This window comes from Panthera tigris, chromosome E3 (genome assembly GCF_018350195.1).
Source record: "Panthera tigris isolate Pti1 chromosome E3, P.tigris_Pti1_mat1.1, whole genome shotgun sequence".
In the NCBI taxonomy this organism is placed as follows: Eukaryota; Metazoa; Chordata; class Mammalia; order Carnivora; family Felidae; genus Panthera; species Panthera tigris.
In genome coordinates, this window is record NC_056675.1 from 7,626,135 (window position 1) to 7,648,030 (window position 21,896).

The 21,896-nt window shown below is 48.9% G+C and overlaps 1 protein-coding gene across 2 annotated transcripts; it reads left to right on the plus strand.

Moving 5' to 3' along the window:
- Positions 1-213: 213 nt before the first annotated feature.
- AGFG2 (ArfGAP with FG repeats 2) lies at positions 214-21,844 on the plus strand. 2 transcript variants are annotated; one of them, XM_007073922.3, is made up of 13 exons: positions 214-608; positions 8,556-8,649; positions 9,520-9,635; positions 10,701-10,854; positions 11,436-11,601; positions 12,282-12,407; positions 13,127-13,159; positions 17,944-18,064; positions 18,228-18,310; positions 18,483-18,566; positions 19,574-19,702; positions 20,269-20,354; positions 20,646-21,844. In XM_007073922.3, exons 1-13 carry the CDS (start codon positions 388-390, stop codon positions 20,703-20,705), a joined length of 1,473 nt encoding a protein of 490 aa, XP_007073984.2. In that variant the 5' UTR covers positions 214-387; the 3' UTR covers positions 20,706-21,844. The 2 variants fall into 2 exon arrangements, with proteins under 2 accessions (XP_007073984.2, XP_007073985.2); XM_007073923.3 differs by lacking the exon at positions 13,127-13,159.
- Positions 21,845-21,896: the final 52 nt, after the last annotated feature.

The window sequence follows — 21,896 nt, forward strand, 5'->3', positions numbered from 1 at the left end:
GAATCTGGGAGGCGGGCCGCCGTGGAGGCAGTGGCGAGAGGGGGCGGGGACGGGGAGAGGGCACGCACGGTTCTAGGGGCAGGGTCTCTGAGGACCAATGGGAAAGGCCTGAGGGTGAAGGCGGTGGGGCGTGGCGTTGGCGGCTCCCGCAACCCAAGGCAGTCCAATGTTGGGCCAATCAGAGTGAGGAGGTGGGGGGAGAACAACCAATCAGCGTGCAGAATAGGCAAGGCAAGGGGTTGAGGAGTCTCGCGCGGACGTCGCCGGCTCCGTAGTTTCTGTCAGGGGAGCCAAGCGTGCGGAGGAGGCTGAGGAGGCGGGAAGGCGGCTGTGGTTGAAGGGACGATTGCTGACTTGCGGGGAGGAGGTCCGAGGGTGCAGGCAACCATGGTGATGGCGGCGAAGAAGGGTCCAGGCCCGGGTGGCGGGGTCAGCGGGGGAAAAGCGGAAGCGGAGGCGGCCTCGGAGGTGTGGTGTCGCCGGGTGCGGGAACTGGGCGGCTGCAGCCAGGCCGGGAACCGCCACTGCTTCGAGTGCGCCCAGCGCGGGGTCACCTACGTGGATATCACCGTGGGCAGCTTCGTCTGCACCACCTGCTCAGGCCTCCTGTGAGTGGACTGGCGCGGAGGGTGGGGAGGGGGCAGGACCGGGAAGGGACAGCGGAGAGTCGGCGTTGGGGACAGCGGGGATCTGGGGCGAAGGGACAGGGCCAGAGCTGAGGTAGTGGCGGCAGGGAGGCCTGGAGATGCGCCTGATGTGCTGAGAGGGTCCCCCGCTGCAGAGGTGTCATGGGGAAGGGAAATTGGCAGGGGAGACAAGACACGATTGGAGTCGCGTTGCAGGAGAAAGGAAGGACACCGAAGAAGAAGGGAGAAACTCCCTAAGGGAGGAGAGGCGAACCGAAAGTGGGGAGAGTTGAAGGGAAGGTGGTTAGATATTTAAAGGGCCAGAGAATGACACCCACCTTTCAAGGGAACTTTGGGGGGGGGGGGTGGCAAGTAGGAAAGAAGTAGAGTGAACTGGGCCCTAGATAAAGCGTACTTTTCTATTAGCTTGTGCCCATCCTGGAGTGTGAGATGGAAAAACCAATTTAAAATAGATAAGTTAGCTCAGTTGACAGCATAGACATAGTGACTGGGTAAGGAACCATGTTCCAGTGTTCAGGTGCAGGCCCTAATGTCGCAGGGTTTTGGGATGCTACCCAGAGGTAGATTTCTTACAAATTTTAAGAGATGGGAGCTGCTGGGTTGCCCTGTTAGAGAGCTTAATTTTTCCAGAGGTTTGGGTATCTGGATGAGCCATCCTTAAGTGTAATAGTTTACACCTTTAAGCTTCTTGTTGCCATGGCTTGATCCTGGTAGTAGCATCTGGCATCTTTGTAGATTTGGGGGAGTTTTGTTGTATAATCTGCAGTGCTACACTTGGCACTGGCACTCGATTTGGTCATGCCTGAGCTAATTTAGAGCCACAGTTCTAGGCCAGAATTCTGCTTATAGAGTAGGGTTCTTTTTCCCCTTAGGGAATTATTTGGTTAGATGCCTGGTTAGCATTCGATACCAATGCTGTATCTCTCTTTTTCCGTGAGTTTATTAAGGGATTTATTTGGACTTGTTTAGTATTGTTTTAATGCATTGGTTTGTTTGGTCGGTTGGTTTCAGATTTAACAAGGGGTGCTTTCCTTGTTTCTTATACCATTAGGAGCCAAGGAGCGGGCAGTATTGTTCTTACATGACAGATGGGAGAACAGAAGCAGAGAGGTTTAGTAATTTATCCAATGCCATATGGGGGTTGCTGTTGTCAGCATTTCTTGTTGGATATTAGTTATGATCATGACAGACCAGAAATGAAGATCCAGGTCTCCTAAGATACAGTGTACGATTGTTTCTGTTTCGTTTTTACCTCCTTTGCCAAACTTCTATGTTCTGATCAACCTCACTTGTGTGTTATAACTTTGGTCTTAGTGAACGTCATTATGGCTCTTGGGACAATGATTAGAACGCAAACAGGAATGTGTCAAAAGATAGAGACTTAAGTGAAGCAAAAGGATAGACTTGAGTCTGGGACGAATAGTCTGAGGAGAGAAGGAGCAACGTTTAGGAATGTTTATAGCAGAAAGAGAAAGAACAGATTCTTGAAGATCCTGTTATGAAAAGGAAAATCTGATTATAGAGTCTGGAAGCAGGGGGATAAAATTGATGGTATATCAGAGTCTAGGTCCTGGGAAGAAACTGTTTGGAAATAGTGTTAATTCATTCCCACAGCTAGCTGCGCAGCACAAAAGATAAATCACTGACTAAATGGGAGGGCTGACACCATTATCATTATTTCATAGATCTTGGTTTCAAGTCTCCCATAGATAACATTTCACTTCTATAATGAGTATTCCCTCAATCAGGACAGAAGGAGGGTCAAGGGATCTGGCACACATTAAAAACCTGATTTTCTTTTGCTGGAACGGTTCTCTTTAAATATCAGTGCACAAATTGCAAAATTTTACTACTTTTCCCCTGTGCTCATTATTGTTGGTTTTTAGTGGAGGATCAAGAGGCTGGGCCAATAAATGAGGCTGAACTGAAGGCATGTCAAGATTATAAGGAGAGAGATATCAGAAGAAACTTCTTCAAGAAAGCTGTAGTTTCCCTGGCTGTGACTGTCTGCCAGGGTTCTGATGGTGCTTCTCATTTGCTGATTGGAGTTCTAATTAGCATGAACTAAGTAGGGCAAGGCATAGAAACCTTATAAAAGGGTCTTCACAAAGTGTTACGTGTGCCCTCTGATGGACCTTGGGAGGGGCTGGGTGCTGGCAGGTGAGCCGGAAATAGAATGAGTGAGGGACGCTTACTGCTGCTGGCTGCAGAGTGAATAGGGGACACACACAGTTCAGCAGGCAGCGGAGGGGCATGGCTCCCCAGTGACACATATACCAGTTAACATCTTAAATCCACATGGTTGCCCACAGATTAGGATGTTGTGGTACTGGGAAGTGAAAAATGTGGAGGTGGCACATTCATTCAGTCAGTCTGGCAACACATTTATTGAGTGCCTGTTAAGACCCGGACACAGTTTTAGGCACTGGAGATACGGCAGTGCACAAAATTGACAAAGTACAATCTTCATGTAGCTTACATCATAGTGGAGACTGTGGACTCAAAATCAATCATTAAATATATATTTGCAGGTAGTAATGAGTGCTGTGAAGTAGCATGGGCTGGAGAGTGATGGGAGCTCGTGTTGAGCTATGATGATGAAAAGAGTATATTCTTTGTTAAAAATGACGAGGGTATTGGGGGCAGGGAATTCAAATACCACACTTAGAACCACAGCCAGAGAAAGGAGACAGGGAGACTGGCTTTATTTTGAAAGGCAGCTTTCTGCTGAGTATGTTACAAATATTCCACCTCTTAGAGCAATGGAATATTCTGAGGGCAGTGTGCACAATCACCCGAGTTCCCAGCTGGCTACACGTGCTGAGGTAGCAAAGTTGACTGTTCCAGCCAAAGTTGAATTTCCCAGGATCTGGAGAAATTTTCGATTTTAATACTGGTGGGTGGGTATGCCTATGGCTTCATTGCTACATGTGTGAGCTCTTTCTCGTTTTCTTTTTTAATGAGAACTATTTTCTCAGCTCTAGCAGAAAACTACAGCGTTGGTGTGAGGGACTGAGAGAGAAGCTGCTAGTTTTTGCTGTTTCTAAATTTATGTACATGCTGCCACAATTGTAGGTCCCAAATTTGACCTAGTTTTATTCATTTGGTTTTCATCCAATGCCTAGTTTCCTTAACCTAGATATAGATTTCATGTCCCCAACATACACATACACTTGTTTGTTTAGTTGTGTCTAACTCTCCTACTAGAGAAAGATGCTAGATTGCTGCTAAAAAGTGCTTTTTCCAAAGCAGTGCCTTAAATGTGTTTTCTTGTTCCGGTTTGACTGGATGCCTCGATGGATAAAGCGCTTTTCTTTAGAAAGAAAATAGATCTTGAGTCCTGAAATGTCTTTTGACATCAGGGATGGGCACTACCTTTGACACCCAATTTTTTCAACAAAATATGTGGCACACTTCCCCAACCGGGCTGTTTGGGTCCATTCTTTTTAATCCATTGACCTTCTGATCTCGGTAATAGATACTTGTCTCCTCTACTTCTGCACAACTTTATTCCAGTAATGGGATTAATTCAGGATTCAGGTGGACAAAGCTCTAGGCTGGGTGCCAGGAGATGTGTTTGACAGCTCTTTACTTGTGACAAGTTCCTAACCTCCTTGTGCCTTAGTTTTCCCATCTGGCTTGCTAGTAGTGATTCCTAGTTGAAGCAGGTTTTTTTAATGTTTATTCATTTATTTTGAGAGAGAGAGAGAGCACGAGTGGGGAGGGGCAGAGAGAGAGAGAGGGAGAGAGAGAATCCCAAGCTGTCTCCATGCTGTCAGCGCAGAGCCCAACGTGGGGCTCAAACTCACGAACTGTGAGACGATGGCCTGAGCCACAATCGAGAGCTGGACACTTAACCAACAGAACCACCCAGGTGCCCTCCTAGTTGAAGTACTTTTATCTCCAGGGAAGAAAAGGCGTAGTGCGGTGTTAAATAATTCAGTACTTTTCCATCCATCTGGGTTAGAGAGGTAGATGTGTTCCTTGCCCCTGTGTTAGTCCCATCCCTTCACCCCTCCCACCTCACCTTCCATCCAAAGACATAAGAAGAAGAGGGAACAATGTAAAAGGATTGAGAATAGGCCTGAAGAAGAAAGCAGGGGATTCTGTGTGCTCTACACGAGTGGACAGCTGTTTATCATTGTCACTAAGGAAGAACTACAGGAAATGGCTTGAGGCAGGGATTTTAGATTAGGAAGAAGTTTCCTAAAATTAGTGAAATTGAGCCTGGAGGAGGGAAATAGGGGAGCCTTCCTATTAGGGACTAGTAAGAATCTCTAATAGGGACTCTTTTGGGTGATGTTTGGGTCCAAGAACTGCAGTGGTTTCACTGAACCCTGCTCAGAGGCAGAGGACTGGAATCCCAGCAGCAAGAAACCCCCTCTGGGGTGTTTGAATTTGAACATGAAATATTCAGAAGTCAGGAGTTCCCAAGTCCAAATCTGGTACAAATGAAAGAACTTGGGTGCTGGGTGGAACTGTTTTTTTCCATTGTTGACCTGACAGAACCTTCTTATCTGAGCAGCTGAGCAGGTTTAAGACTTTCATGAAGCAAGACAGAAGTAAAATATGGGCCATTGTGAGGGTGATGCTCACAGAAAAACAAAAGGTGTGGTATTTGTAGAAACAGTAGTATGCTTGATAGAATCAAAGGGAAGGGAGAGAGAGGCAAGGAAAAAGAATTGGGCGGGCTTTCAGGTCCTTGCAAGTCACTTCACTGCCAGTAATTCAGAGCACTTCAAATGCTGGTCAGGTGCCCTGTGAAAGAGAAACTGAAGTTAAAGAAGGCGTCATGACAGGGCTGAGGCTTGAGTCCTAGTAATGTACTTGCTCTCAGTTGGAAAAACATGCCCTATTCTGGGCAAATAAGTTTATCTCTATGTTTCCCCAGCACCTCCTGGTTAGAAATAACAGAACGGATTTGCTGCGATAACCGAAGGGCAGTGCCTCCTTCCAGCTCTCACTTCTTTTGGGGAGAACCTGAGAGTCATGCTGGGGAGACCGGGTGCAAGTTGGAGAGCTGGGTCTGTTTGATTCCAGGCCAGTGACTCAGATATGGCCCACTGCATGACCCTGCTATGACCCCAGGGAGACCCAGTACCCCTAGACCATTCGATTGCAGCTACTGGGAGGAGAGGGGCTCTTGTTTCTAAATTGCTTCTGTCAGCCAGCGATGGCCTCTCTCTGATTCAGAAACAAATGCTCTGACTCATAGGCCATGTAACTAGGTCCTCTTTCTTCCTGGGCTGCAGAGTGTTGCGTTATAGAGAATTTTCCCTGCCCCCAAACTGTGGCTCTAGTTATACATAATCCAGTCTACAGACATCAAGGTCAGAGCAGTGCTTTTTGTACTGTGCTATGGAAACATCCTGTTCCTTCAGATTCATTTGGCCCAAAGCACCTAAATCACTTATTTTCTCTGCTTTCCCTTCATCCTATCTTCTACCCCCCCAGCGACACCCCCTCCCCAAAAAAAAAACCCTCCAGTCCAAGCTCAGCCATAGGAAGTTCTGTTGTTCTAATCATCCCCTCTAGACTGCTGAGTGAGTCAAGTCCCTCCCCTTCCCCCTACAAGGAAGCACACCTCCCTGTTTACACTTTGCTAACAGTTCCTGGTTGTCCTTTCAGGAAATGTCAATGACCTTTTTGTGATAGGCTTAGAATCTGTTTTTCTAGAGTAAACATAATATATTTTACTTTTCCCATGACCATTTCTCTTCCTTCCCCCACTGCTGCATCCTGGTGCCACATTCTCCCTGATCAGGCTGTGTATGCCTGAATGGCACCCAACTGTGTTGAGACGTATCTTTGTCCAGGCTCCTTGGGGCCTTGTAAGCAAGGTCCTGGTGATCAAGGATTAGGTCCTATATGATATATATGATATATATGATATATAGTGATAAACAACTGTCTATTGTATCTCCCAAAGTGCTTACCATAATGCCTTGTATTTTGGCAAAGCAAATATTTGTTAGTGGGAGGTGGGGCTGGGATCATAAGGATGGAGAGATCCACTCTAGCTAGACCTCAGAGCAGTCTGGCATTCTGAGAGGGAAGGCCTAGCTAGGGATTAAGGTTAGCAAGGGTAAGGGAAAGGATATCAAAGGCTGTCTGGACTCAAAACAAGGCCATTATAAGAGAGGCTTTGGGAGAGAAAACTGGAATATCTCTGAAATGTGATTAGAAGAGAATCTTCAGGGCAGATCAAGTTTAAGAGCTGTTGTTTGACGTGTAGTTACAAAGCCTTGCTTTTGGATTTCACTGCTCTAATCTTTCCTTGGGGCATCAGTCCTCTTTGATACTGTCTTTTAAAGGAGTATTTTGAGACCCTTTACTTAAAAGCCTAGCAGCAGAATTGCTGAAACTGCCTTGGATTGTAGCCTTCAGTGTCCTGTCCTTTGTTAGAATCCCATAATCAGTAATTTATCATACAAAGGGGCTGCACCCCTCACTGTTCACTCTGTACTGTGTCACCTCTCCCCTGTTCCCGCCCCACTCCATCGCATACACTAACACGTGTACTGCCATTCTTCTAGACTTGGCAAGGATGCATTTAATCTGTGTGTGCACGCATAAGCATGAACTGTGTGTGCATAAGCATAAGCATCTCCCCACTTTTCTCTAGGATTTCCATTTGGTAAATTGAGTTATCTCTTACTTCCCTCTTTGCTTTCCTGATGGCATCAACCAGGACCCTATGCTAGAGTTACTTTTGTTTTCCCATCTTGATTTGCCGATTTTTCCCAGGAGACCAAAAGTCTGAAGAGACCTCATCAGCTGAGACTGTCTTTCCTGCATGTGCCTGGGCTCTTTCACATCGTGGTCCTAGGGTCTGATTTATTTGTTTTGGCTTAGCTCGTTTTGTTTTCATCTGATGAGTGCCGTTGGTCTAGACCAGAGTAAAACTTAAGGGAAAGGGGAACCTGGCTTAGCGCCAAGTTTCCCTTGTTAGAACACTCCAGAGGGCAGCTGAGTGGGGGCAAGGAAGCCTTCTTGTCTACTGCAATCTCCACAGGGCTTCCGTGGGCAGAACTAGACTTTTCAGAGAGTTAACAGAACACACAGAGCTAAACACAAAAGCATCACTACAGGATATATGTTCCTGACTCATGCCAATCTCCTATCTCATGGTTGAACCTGACTTCCTCCTGCTTCATTAAAAGATCTAGGGGGCGCCTGGTGGCTCAACCAGTTAAGTGCCTGACTTCCGCTCAGGTCATGATCTCACAGTTCACAAGTTTGAGCCCGGAGCCCCATGCCCCACATTGGGCTCTGCACTGGCAGCTCAGAGCCTGGAGCCTGCTTCAGATTCTGTGGCTCCCTCTCTCTCTGCACCCCCCCCCCCTTTCATTCTCTGTCTCTCAAAAATAAATGAAGGCATTAAAAAAATTTTAAAAAGAAAGAAAGATCAATCGATCGATCTAGAACCCAGAGTCTGGACTATTTCTTTTCCCAGAGATCTCTTCCTGAAAGAGAGGGACCCTGTTCATCTCTACCAACACACTTTCTGTCTAGACAAAGAGGAGGGGCAGCCAGGTCTAAAACAGTGGTAAAACAGGAAATGGGAAGTGGGCACATCTCAGAGTTCCCAGAAGTACCCCCAGCCTGCAGGTTGAACACAGAACCTTGTCAAAGTAGAGAAGGCTTCTGGATGGACAGACTCTGCCTTACTCTCCAGAATGAGTGGGATCACAACACATTCTGGACTCTGTCGTCCCTGTCTCTGATTAAAAACCTCCCAAACGTTCTTGCTTCCCATCTTTCCTTGAATTAGGAACTAGCTTCAGTCGGGAAATTCTACCTGAGCTTAATTTATGTGTTGTTTTATCCTTTCTCCCTCCCCCTCCTCCCATAAACAGACCTGCAGGCTAACTGCATTGTACTTCTCTTTCTGTTTCTCTCCCACAGGAGAGGCCTGAACCCCCCTCACCGAGTCAAGTCCATCTCCATGACAACTTTCACTGAGCCTGAAGTAGTATTCCTGCAATCCCGTGGAAATGAGGTGAGCTACCACTGACGGAACAGTTACTGGTGTAGTTGCCCCATTGGCCGGGGTGAACTTTGCGTCCAGATTATAGAAAAACCCTACAGCCTTCTTTTTTGGCCAAGTTTCTTTTATTTTTTAGCCTAAAATGTGTCTTACCTTACGTATATTTATATATTCATGGAGTCTTAGTTATACAAATTGTGATTTGTCTAGGCCCTTGTTAGAGGAATCAGGGAAAGGAGCAAAATCTGTGTAGGGGGTGACCCCTGGGTACTCACAAGGAAAACTGTCCCTTGACATTTAGAGCTCCACACTGATGAGCATTCAGAGTTGCCTGGGCCAGCCCCTCTGAGTAAGATCTCCTAGAGCCAGCTCTCCTGACCTGAGCCTCAGCACCCTGGGTTTAAGTTCATGTCATGTACTTGAAAGTGAGTTAAACCCCTTCCCCAGCTAAATCTGCTGGTCGGAAGATGCTGTCTTTGGTGTTAACAGTACTCCTAGCTTGCGGGTGTTTGGTTTACTTGGGGTGCAAACAAGGGAAGGCCTCTGGAGGGTGTTCTGGAAGCCACAGCTCTGAAAGTTATCCCTGACCCCACCCCCATCCAGATTTAGTGCCCCATAATTCTCAGGGCCCTCTATTTTCTTTTATAAGATGTGTCATACTATGTAATGATAAATCTATTTCTATTTATCTAAGGCAGGACCTCCCCATTAGATGGTCAACTCTGTGAGGACAGGGATCATGTCTGCTTTGTAGGTATACCCAGATCCTCACCCTGTGTCCGTGCTCAATAAATATGTATTGATGAATACATTGGAAGTGGTATCATTCCCATTTCATGCTTTCTGCCTCAACTCCTCTGTCACCTGACTCCGTTCCTTTAGGTATGCAGGAAGATTTGGCTGGGTCTTTTTGATGCTCGGACGTCATTAATACCAGACTCCAGGGATCCTCAGAAGGTGAAGGAGTTTCTCCAGGAAAAATATGAGAAGAAGAGATGGTAAGGAGGAGGAAAGAGATTGCTATATAGAGACACATGTCCAAGACATTCTTCGTTTGACAGGCTAATTTCCAGACTTGAATTGGGGCTTCTCTCGAGAGGCCAGACTTGGGTTGAGTGTGTTCCACCCAGATTCAGTTAGGGCCCAATTCTGACTTCAAAGAAATAAAGCTACCTAAAAAGACAGCTTGTTACCGGTCACTAACCTTGAAGATTTGATGCTCCTCTTTTGGGGAGACATTAGACTGCTTAGAGGGGGTGCTGGACCTGAGGGGGTGTGGGTCAGATTTATAGCTCAGCTGGGGCCATAGATGCAGAGAGGCGGCTGGAAGCATGTCCGAGAGTTTTGTGCTTTTACCCCATCGTTTCATCCATGATTTATCTGTGTGTTCTGTTTTCCTGGTGACAAAAAAAGCGTCTCTCTTCTCCCTTGCCTTTTCTCTCCCCAGGTGGCCCTTCCTATTGTCTGATCTCAGTCCTGTGTGCATGTTGGGGGGTAACTATAGGGTGGAGAAGAGAACACAGACAGCAAGGGGATTGTTGTGGACATAACAGCATTTTGGAGTCCCTCCTGGGGTGTCCTCTGGCTATAGAACATACTTCCAAAGTAAAAGACCACATGCATTGGAGTGGAGGGGATTTTATCAGAAGTAGCAGGAGCTGGCAGGATAGATTGTGAGCACTTAGAAGATGAGGTGGCAGAAACTTTTCTGTGGGACTAAGGAGGAGAACCTGCAGAAACACCTAGGAAATAAAAAGGAAGTTGGAAAATAGGATTGCCTGTCCAGCGGCGTTATTGAGGGGTTATCACTTGAAACCCAGATGGTTTGATGTCAGAAAGAGAAAGGAGAGAGGAGAGAAAAACAGGCACAAGTCAGAAAAGAATGAGCACCTGATGGTAAAGAGGACTCTCAAGATGGGCAAAATGTGCTGAGTTACAAAATTCAGTTCAAAAAAGAGAATTAGTGGGAAAAGGAAAAGGGACTTGGACTTCTGTCACCTGTGCTTCCCGGGTGCCTAAGCTGAGCATGGCCCATGATGTCACCTGACTATTCTTTCTCAAAGGTATGTCCCCCCAGACCAAGTCAAGGGGCCCGCTTATACCAAAGGCAGTGCCTCCACCCCCATCCAGGGCTCCGTCCCAGAAGGGAAGCCCCTGCGGACTCTTCTAGGGGATCCCGTGCCATCTCTCTCTGCTGCTGCCTCCACCTCTAGCCAGGTAACTCTCAAATCTTCCCTCCGAGACTGGTTGGGGTTTTGGGAAACAGGGCTATTGGTTTCCTTAATCCAATCCCCTGGACATAGCAGACAGCAGTATAGGAGATGTGAGTTGGCTCTCAGCCCTGCCGTTACCCATGTCTTAGACTCCCCTTGGACTCCTATGTTTTGGAAGAAAGAACCCAACAGGAAGTGATATTTAGGGAAGTCAGAGTAACGGCTTCAAACCTGACCATTGCTCCAGGGAAACACAGAAGGGGCCGGGACACTGCCTGAGCACCTGGGAAAGATGAGGCAGTAACAGGTCCAGGGGGACCATTGGCCACATCCCTGTATATCTCAGACTTGCCTTCACTGACAGGCTCTAAAATGTATGGCTCTGGGAACTGGTATACTGAGAAGACAGAGGAGTTAGACATGTGAGGGGCTAAGGCAGCTTCTGCCCAGGAAAGTCTCTCAGTTGAGGGCAGTTTCTCCCTCTCTTCTCTCTCCACTTGCCTATCTGGGGGCAGCCTAGGGAGTCATGCGGGGGCCGGGTCATGTCTGGTCCAAGTGCTCTATGTCATGCCTTCTCCTCTCAAGTCTGTCAGTCAGTCTCAGCCTCGGACGTCCCAGCCCCGGAGCTCCCAGCCACCTGCCCACTCCTCGGTCAAGAAAGCCAGTACTGACCTGCTGGCTGACATAGGTGGAGACCCCTTTGCTGCTCCCCAGGTGGCACCAGCTTTTGCTGCATTCCCAGCCTTTGGGGGTAAGTGGGATTTGGGACAAGAACATTCTTGCAATATATGTACACAGGACACGAGGAATTCACGCCCTTGCGGTGACCAGATTTCACCTGGTTCTAGCTCACTTCACACAAATGAATGTGATGGGAATTGTGGAGCCTCAAGGCCGGGAGGGTTGGGGCCAAATGAGTATGGCTGGGATTATGTTTGCAAGTTTGACCAGAAAACGTTACAGTTGGGGACTCCTAGCACTTCCTTTTAGAGCACTGGAAATAGCCTTTTTATTACTTTCTTTCTCTGTTAAAATGGGGGCTGAGGGATTATCTTGTTTTCCATTTCCCCTGCCCTCTTCCCAAAGATCAGCAGTAGCCAACAGAGTGTTGAATAAAGCGGTGTCTAGTTTCCATTTTTCCTTTCAAGCTCCTTCCCCCACCAGAACTAATTTTTTTTTCACATGATTAAGCCCAAATGAGGCCTTGACAAAAATGTTAGTGCCTCATGGAGTAAGGATAAAAGATGGCGGGGAGTGAACCTGGAGACCTTTGAGATCCCCTCTGCTCAGCCCCTGCCATCTCTCCCTGAAGAGGACCCTGTAGAAAGGCAGATGGCCCATCAGTGGCCTTTGGCCTTTGGAATTAGTGTATATTATATCGATTATATGTACATTTTATATATGCAGCCTTTATATACCCTCCACCTGTAGGCCAGACACCTTCCCACGGAGGCTTTGCCAACTTTGATGCCTTTGGCAGTAGCCCTGCCTCTTCTGCATTTGGAAGCATTCCTCCAGCTGGCCAAGGCCCGTTCCAGGCCCAGCCAACACCCACAGGTAAACTTTGCTTTGCTCTCTCCAGATCCCCTTCTCTCTTCCAACTGCATTCAGTTTTCCACATCCATGTATCGCCCTTCATTCACATCTGCACCAACCTAGAGAACTAGGCAAAGGAGACAGAGGATGAAGAGGAGAAGCCCCGGGAAAGGAAGAGAGGGGTCTAATGAGATTCTTGCCAGGAAGAAGGGCGCTTCTCCATTTTGTCATGTAAGGAAAGCAGCTGAATTGCAGCAGGAGTCGTGCAGGGTGTGTATAGGAGTCGTGCAGGGTGTGCATAGGAGGTCAGAACCAGGAAGCTCGGGAGTCCCCAGTCCTCAAAAAGTCAAGAGTGGATGTGACCTTTCCTGTAGCATGCTCTGAAGGCTCATGTTGTACACTGCCCAAAAGGTAAGGGCTGGGTCAAAGTGCAAGCTGGTCTCCAGAAATTCACCCATCCCTGTTAAAGCAGAAGCCTGTAAACTGTGTTGTGTTGTTTAGCAGTTGAAAGAGACCCTAAAGGCAGCTGCCCTAAAGCATCTGGTTCCTCCCTAAGTCCCCAGACATTAAGTCTTCATAGCCTTGGGGCTGGCCCATTACCTTTGCACATCCTGGACACAGGGGAGGGCAGCCAGAGTGCTGTAAAGACTCAATATCTAGGGAAAGCCAGTGACTGATGCTCTCTCTTTCTCCCTTCCCCCACCTACCCACCCTTCCCCCTTCTCTACCCTCACTGCCAGCCAGTCGGATGCTAACTGGAAGTTACAGCTTTGGTGAGTTATTCTTCCCACCCCACAGCCCACCCAAGGTAGAAGCCTATCTCAGGTCCTCTGGAGCCGAGAGCTTTGAGGTCTGGAAGGACCCCTTCAAATTTAGCCATTTTACAGATGAAGCAGTTCAGTAATTTCCCTGCTGTGCAGCCCACAGCGTGGCAGAGCTCGGCCCAGAGCCCAGATTTTTCGACTCTCACTCTGCCCACATCCTTCCCACTATGCCACCACAAATTGTCTGGTTGCTTTTGTTATTTTATTTTATTTTATTTTATTTTATTTATTTTATTTTTTGAATGGGACAAGGAGAGACATTTTATATTGATAAAAGTTAAAATTCACAAAGACATTCTCACATTACGAACTTAAAGTACCTGACCAGGGTAGCCTTGAAAGTAATAAAGCAAAAACCGTTAGACACAGTGAAAATATAATAAAGCAACAGAGAGGGGGCCTACAGCAGACTCACAAGATTTTAGTAGATAAAGTAGATAGACAAATAAGGAAGAAAGTAGGCCATTTGAGTAACACTTGAACAAGTTTGACCTAATAAATATAAGTAGAACTTTGTAATCAAAAGATAGAATTTCCAAACACAGAAGCATTTTATACTTTGACCATGGACTAGGAGACACCACATAAATTTCTTTTTTTATTTTTATTTTTTTTGAGAGAGAGAGAAAGCACAAGAAGGGGAGGGGCAGAGAGAGGAGAGAGAGAGAATCCCAAGCAGGCTCTGTGCCATCAACACTAAGCCTGATGCGGGGCTCGAACTTATGAACTGTGAGATCATGACCTGAGCTGAAACCAAGGGTTGGGCGTTTAACCGACTGAGCCACCCAGGCGCCCCAACACCACATAAATTTCTAACAAATAGAAATTGCATAGGTCACATTCTATACGATAAAAGGTGTCCTAAAACATATCCTGTAACAATGCTTCATGTCCTTTAAGGCATGAAACAAGGAAAAGATAATTACAATATGGAAAACAAACAAAAAGCTAACAACTATCATGTGTTTTTTAAAACTCCTATCAATAAGGAAGAATAGGATAACGAGCAAGGGAAACAAACAGAAAAAACCCGGGGGCATGAAAATGTTCCCAGCCTGACTAATCAGAAAAAATGCAAATCAGGGTAAGATAATAATTTTGCACATTATATCCACAAAAATTTTAAAGATTGATAATGGTGGGTACCATGTGGGAATATTGGCCCTTTAATCTGCTCTCAGTAAGAATGTAAGTTGGTACAAGAATATTCAGAGTAACAAGAGGGAAGTGTTCCTGGGAATGAGAGCTCAAAAGGAAACAGCCTGTACAAGGTGGTTATAAAATTGGTCCGTTCAGAAATGCATTCCTGTCACAGTCAGTTGCTTTAAAAAGAGAGCTTAAAGGGTCGCCTTTAAAAAAGGAAAGAAAGAAGGTGCCAGCGTCTTAGTCCCCTCCCTGGCTGCACCTGAGATGAACTTTTGTCCAGTGTCTGGTCATCTCAAAAAACAGACGGTCTGCAGCCAGCCAGAGCCGACCAGCCTCTCCGAGGCTCCTGCCCTTGCTAAGAGCATCCCCACATCATCTCCATGAGGAAGGCAAGATCTCCATTTTGCAACTGAGGAAACCGGCTCAAATTGGCCCGTGACTTGGCCAGAACCGAATGGCTGATGGGTGGCAGATCCCATTCACCGTGATCACACCATGATCACGAGGATGGTTCTGTGAATGTGATATAAAGAACTATGGGGTATGAAGTAGGGAGAATTGGGTGAGTGGTGGGTGTCTTTTCTGACAAGCCTGGTTGTATTTTTATATTTCTGAGGGGGAGTATGGAGAAGGGAGGTTTCTAAAACTGCAGTTGCCCCTGAAACTGCTGGAAGGCATGTATACCAATCCAGCTGCAAGGAGTGAGGCTCTGGAGGTGTAGAAGAAGCAAACCAGAGCTCAGGTATTCCTAAGTCGGCCTCCTTTCTGAGAATGGGCCGAAAGTGCAGCATCGTGGCCGCCTGAGCAAGGGCCGGCTCTGCCCTCTAGTGTCCGCAAGGAGGCACAGCTCGGCCTCGGGACAGAAGGACAGCGCCTCCTTCAGCCTGGGAGCTCCCTGGCAGGAAGGCCCCAGAGCAGGACTGAAGAGTGTGACCTAAGCGCTCACTCAGAAATTCCACGTACCCTGAGTCATTGCCAGGGAAAGGCCCAGGCGGCCCTAAGAATCAGAAGATTCAACCCTAGCCTGCTGGCCTCCCAGCCTTCCTGACGGTCAGTGGAGTGCAGAGGACTGACACCAAGTGTTCTCAGTGGCGTGATAGCCTAGCACTCGTTCCTGTAGAAAGCCCAGGGGTTGAAGAAGAGAGTGGCCGAGGCGAGCACTGGCACTCAGGAAGCAGCCCATCCTTGGAACCTCGCAGCCGGCAGGCCCTGGGCACCTGCCTTCCCTGCTGAACTCTGCTTCTCTGATCAGACCCGGAGATGCCCAGCACAGGGAAGGTCCCCTTCACAAAGGGCTTTGGGAAAATACAGCCTTACCCTTTAGGGAAGGAGGAGCATGATAGCTCTGGGGGGCTCAGAAAAAAGCCCCAAACTTAGGAGAAACCAGGCTGAAGCTTGAGGGGGGCAGGGACAACACAGATTTGAGAATCAGCCTGACTTTGCCGTTCCTCCCTTGCCTTATGACTTTATCTTTTCCTTTCCCTCTCATCTCTGGGGGGAAAAAGTTTCTCCCCTTGTGAAGGTTACCCTTGCGTCCTTCCCTGTCTCTACTGAGTTTTTGCCATCAGCCTTCTTATCTGAATCTCATCTCTGCTCTTTCCACTCTGCCACCATATTTCCCTTTCCGCACAAATATGCACCAAGTTGCCCAACCTACAAATGTTTCTGCAGCCTCATCCAGGCTCGGCTCCTGTCTCCCCTGCTCTCCACAGCCATGTCTCTGTGAAGAGGAACCTGTAGCCTTCACTTACCCATTTTTTTATTGTCCTATTTTCTCTTTCTCTCTCTTTTTTTACACACCTTATGATATAATATGCATATTGTTCTGCACCTTTATTTATTTTTTTAACTGAACAGTACTGTTAGATTCTCTTTTTTATCAGTACACGTTTCTTTATGGCAGCACAATAGTCCTGCTTATGTATATACCATAATTTATTTTAATTAGTCCCATTTTGGTGAATATTTAGGATGAATGATGACTGTTTAGTCTTTTGCTGTTAAACAGTGCTGCAGTTAATAACCCCGCATGTGTCATGTTTTGCACATTTGCAACTTCTCTATCTGTAAGAAAATCCCTGGCAATGGAATTGGTCTAGTGGGGAACACAGCTGATACAGAAGTAAACAAAAATATGTCACTGCAGAGATATCAAGTGCTGTGAAGGCAAAGAATGAGGTGTTATGAGAGGAAAACCAGGCTGTAATTCAGACTGAGGTCAGGGAAGGCCTGTCTGGTTCCTTTAAGCCGGAAGAGTGAGCGGGACCACGGGTGGGGCCTTTGTTTAAGGCAGACGCAGAGCATGTGGGAAGGCTGGAGCTGGGAGTAGGGCGGAGGGAGGGGGGGCTCTTGTTCACTTGTATTTACGATCTGAACCAGCCATCACGTTTCCTTTGAGACCTTGTCTTGTTTCTGTTGACCCTGGAAATCGTTTCTTATATCAGAGGCTATGATAATACGTCACATCTGTATTATGCTTTGCAGACTTCAGAACACTTTCACTCACCGCAGGGGGTCTTCACAGCCACCCTATGAGAAGGCAAGAAAAAATGGGCTCAGGAAAATAAGATGGTTTGCAGTAAGGTCACAGCAGTAGCAGGGGGTAGGGCCCCAACTAGACTCCGTTTCTCCTCACTCTGCCCATCACACAGTCATTCAGCAAACAATTCCTGAGCACTGTCACGTGGCAGACACCATGCAAAGTTTGTTTCCTGCGGTACTAGTCTTCCAGCACTCAGAAAAAGCAAGCCTTTTCCATCTGCAGCCTCATTTTACCATCACAGCAGCCCAGAGTGGTTAACAGGATCCCATCATACAGCCGAGACAGGCACACAAATAAAGAGGCTTTCTCCAAATGACAGGGCCCCAGGCCTCTTCCCAAGAGATGAGATTGCTCAGGATTTCTTGGACTTGCTCCTCAGGCTGTTTTGTAAGCCTCCCACGTGATGCTTTTTCTTTTTAGAAGTGATGACCAGAGAGGGCAGGGGAACTTCCAGTCAGCCCTGCTCAGTGAACCCCAGCCCTGATCGAAGCTCCTGGCCTAGGGTGGCCTCCCGAGAGGGGGCGGCTCTGGTGGGAGTCCTCGATGATGGCTGGAGATCTGTGTTCGGCACTGGTCTCCACATTCCAGGAGCCAGCAGCTCCGAGTGTCTGGGCCTTTCTGCCCTTCACAGCTCCTCCCCCATCCCCTCTACCTGCCCCTTCATTCCTGTGATTGATCCATAAATGGAAATGCCGGTTTGAGGAAAGGACAGACTTGTCCACATCTTGAGGAAAAAAATGGGAACCTTAAGTCAAACTGGAGCAGCAGGGACAATGACCTGACACACACAAGAGCCGTTTTCTCTCAGCAGTGGCGGCTTTGACCGCCAGGGAGATTGAGAAAGCCTGAGTAGCATGTGGCCTAGAATTCTCAGTGGGAGTCAGGGCCCTCTGAACCAGATGATCCAGGGGGAAATGGCTCAGAGAACCCAACCCCTCATGCCATCACTCTGCTGCTTACCCCCTGCTCCCCCACTTCCGTCTCGTCTGACCCTTCCATCCTGCCTCACCGAGCACTCCCTGTTCTATTTCCTGTGATTGCCCAGGGAGCAGCCACGTGACTCCATTTGGTGCCTCTCCTCTGGCACCTGCCAGTCAGCCCAACAGCCTCGCAGATATGGGCAGCCTCCTGGGGCCCGGAGTGCCAGCTGGAGGTGTCCCTAGCAGGTAGGTCCAGACCTCACAGAGTCTTAGGGAGAGCCTCGCTTTTCCCAGCCTGCTTTGCTCCTCCCGTTGGGCAGGACAGGGTTTGCCATCTCCCGGTCCCTTGCCCAGCTTCTGTCCTTGGTCCTGGGTGCCCTGCATGCTGACTTGTCTCCCCATGTCACAGCATCTTCGGGGTGGCCGGCCAGGTCCCCACGCTCCAGTCGGCCACAGCTGGTGGAAGCAGCGGCACAGGGCTTGCCTTTGGAGGTGAGTCTTGCCTGAGGGGACCCAGAAAAGGGATCCAAGGCCGAGAGGAAACAGGGAGGAGGGTGGAGAGAGAGCACACCAGATTTAGATGAGTGCTGTCATCTCAGTAGTAACCAAATGAGAAGAGTGACCCTCTCTTTCTCCCACCTCTACCCCATGTCACCCTGAGCAGCCTCCACCAACCCTTTCACAGCGCCTGCTGCTCACCCCCAGCTGCCTCCCACCAACCCGTTCCAGCCCGATGGCCTGGCCGCAGGTAAGCCCCAGGACTGTGCTGGCCCTGGCTCTCCTGGGCTTGGATTCCTCTCTCCCTTCTCTCTCTCTCTCTCTGTCTCTGTCTCTCTGTCTCTGTCTGTCTGTCTCTCTCTCACACACACACACACACACACACACACACACGCGCGCGCACGCACGCACCCCACTGTCGGGAGGAGTGGAGCACCCTCACTAGGCAGCTGTGGTAGTCCTGAAAGTCCCCCTCTTGCCCTTCACCAGGCCAGACCCGGTGTAATTTCCAGGCCACCTAGTGGGCAAAGAGCAGAAGCACCCAAGTCCCAGAATATATTTCAGAAAACAGAATCCTCCCTACCTGAGCTAGTTCTGAAGGTTTAATGACGGATGTGGCAGCCACTCTCCTTTCCTGCCCCTGGGCAGTGTCCCGCCAGGCCCCCAGCCTCTCTCCCTCCTGTGTCCCACCTGCAACCTTGCCCCTGGTCCCGGCTCCTGTCAGCTAGTGGATCCCGCATTCCTCCCCAGCCTCAGCTTTTCTCTCTTCCAAGGCCTGCTCGCCCCACCACCTGCCTTTTTGTTGTTGTCATAGCTGTTCTCAAAATCCTTGAGGCCAGGAAGACAGACTGATAACGGCTAGCAAGCTGACCCACTGCTGAGTGCTTTACACCCGTTATTTGCTTTCCACAGCAGCCCTAGGAGAGAGGAGGACTCCAGTTTTATAGTTGAGAGAACTGAGGCACACAGAGGGCTAATCATTTGCTTTAGTTGATGCAGTTTGACAGGTAGCAGAAAGCTGCCCCTGGTTCTGTGCCCCACCCGTGCCCTCCATGCCACAAGCTGTGGGGACAGGAAGAAGGCAGGTTCTGCCAGGTTGCATGGAAGTGGAAGGTTTCAGTCAGACTGCTTCTGCGGGGTACCTCTGGCTAAGGAATAACTATATCCCATGGCCCCAATTCAGAGAGATTTAGGAAGAACTGTTCTCCAGCCTGCCTTCCAGAACTTCGCATGAACTTCATGTCCCTCGTTCCACAGGGCCCAGCTTTGGGATGAGCAGTGCTGGGCCTGGCTTCCCCCAGACAGTGCCACCCACCAGGGCCTTTGTCAGCACCTTCCCACCACCGCTGTTCCCCCCACAGACCTCGATGACTCAGCAACAGAATGGTAAGGGATTCGGACCATACCCTCCTCTCTTGCCCCCATTCCCCACCCCCAGGGGTGGGGTTGGGGGGGGTGGCAATGAATATTAGGGATATTTGGGAGCTAGACATCTGAGCTAGTTCCCTTTTGGACCATTAGGGGGACCAGAGAAGCCACAGACCTTCCTGTGTCCTCTGACTGCTCTGTACCCTTATTCCCTGACTTTAGAAAGGCCCAGTCTTTTTTTTTTTTTTTTTTAATGTTTATTTTTGAGAGAGAGAGAGGGAGAGAGAGGGCACAGGCAGGGGAGAGGCAGAGAGAGAGGGAGAGAGAGAGAATCCTAAGCAGGATCCTCACTGTCAGTGTAAAACCCAGTGCGGGGCTTGAACCCACGAACTATGAGATCACGACACAAGCCGAAGTTGCATGCTCAACCAACTGAGCCACCCAGGTGCCCCTAGAAAGGCCCAGTTCTGCTGCCACTGTGTGATGTAAAGGTGCCCACCCAGCAGGGAGGCCGGATGCGCCTGGTCAGCACCAACGTGAGGGGCAGGGTTTATGGCAGCCTAGTTTTTACTCTTGCTTCCCAGGCTCTTCCTTCAGTGACTTAGGATCAGCCAAACTGGGGCAGAGGCAACTCAGCCAGCCATCTGGGACATCCACCAACCCCTTCATGGTGAGTGCCAGCACGGCCTCAGTGTAGAGTATGGCCTCTCTCTGAGGGCCGGGGACAGAATCCTTCTGGAACAGAGCAGTGTGGGATAGAAACCCTGCCTTGGCCAGGCAGGAGAGTGGGTTAGTCAGTGGGCTCACACCCCCTCACGTCCAACTCGCCTCCACTCACTGACTTGCCCACAACCCTCACCACAGTAATTCTGGGGAGAAAGGAATCCTGGGCTGCATCTTTTCTGTGGCCTCCGGCTCTTCTCCCCTAATCCTCTAATTTGTGGTTGTTGTTTCTTTCCAGACTGGATCCTCATCAAGCCCGTTTGCCTCCAAACCTCCAACCACCAACCCATTTTTGTAGCACTGTGTCCTGGGGGGGGCCTCCTCCCTGCCCTCTGGGGCCCCTTTACTCCCAGGAGCTCTGGTGACCATTTGCCTGTGGCATTTTTGTGGGTCTGAGACCAGAACGGGCCATGTTTTGTAGGGAAGGGGTCTTAGGGATGGTGGAAGTGCTAATGCTTTGCTTGGGGCTTGCAGATAAAAGGGCAGCTGCCCATCAGGTGCCCCCAGGGCTTCCTCCCATCCTCCCTCCAGCCCCAACCCAGGCAGGAGGCCCAAGAAGAGAGAAGTCAGGGCTTGGCCTAGAGGAGCGATGGCATTTGATTTCTCAAATTATTAATTATGATAACAATAATCCTCCTGTCTTGCCCTCAGCATACATAGTGGTCCCTTCACTCCCAACCCCGTGGGCGAAGGAAGCTGTGGGCACAGACTGACCAACATACCCCTATGGGAGCAAGCCTTCCCCTGTGTCCACAACATCCATGCTGGTCTCCTTGTGGACAGAAGCACAGTGGGAAAAGTAGGGTCAAGGTGGAGATGATGTGTGGTGTTGACCTGGGATGGTGATCAGACAGGCTGAGAAAGCTGTGGGCGGGGGTGGAGGTGGGTGGGGGGCAGCTCAACCTCTTCTCCCCACCCCCACGGAGCAAGGAGGCCCTCCATGTTTTTGCTTTCCTGGCTCCCTTCCTCATCCTGGTATTCAGGATAAATAGTTTTACCTACATACTTAGACATGCCCGATTCCTGTCAAGCACTTTAGTTAGCTGTGGTGTCATGTTTGGATACCAGTGTTTTATATTTATACATAGAGAATTTTCTAATATAGTCTATTATACACACACAGAGACACACACACACACACACACACACACACACACACACCGCCATTCTGCTCCCAGACAGCTCTTTTACATGGGGAATGGAATGAATCCCCATCTGTGCCTCGACCAGCAGAGCCGGAGCTCCAGAGGGTGGTGGGGAGGGTAGTCACAAGTCCTGACCACCCCAGAGCCTGGGCTTTTCCAGGGAAAGGTTTTGTGCAATTGGCTGGGTTTTTTCCTTTCTTTTTCCCATGTGCCTCCCCCACCCCACCACAAAATTCTCTGCACCAAAGCTGTTGCAAGCAATGTTGGAAAAGAACTGCATTTGAAAGAAAAAGGAAATGGCTCTAGCTGTCTTGCTTTGGGTCAGTTTGAGGGGCCCCAACGTG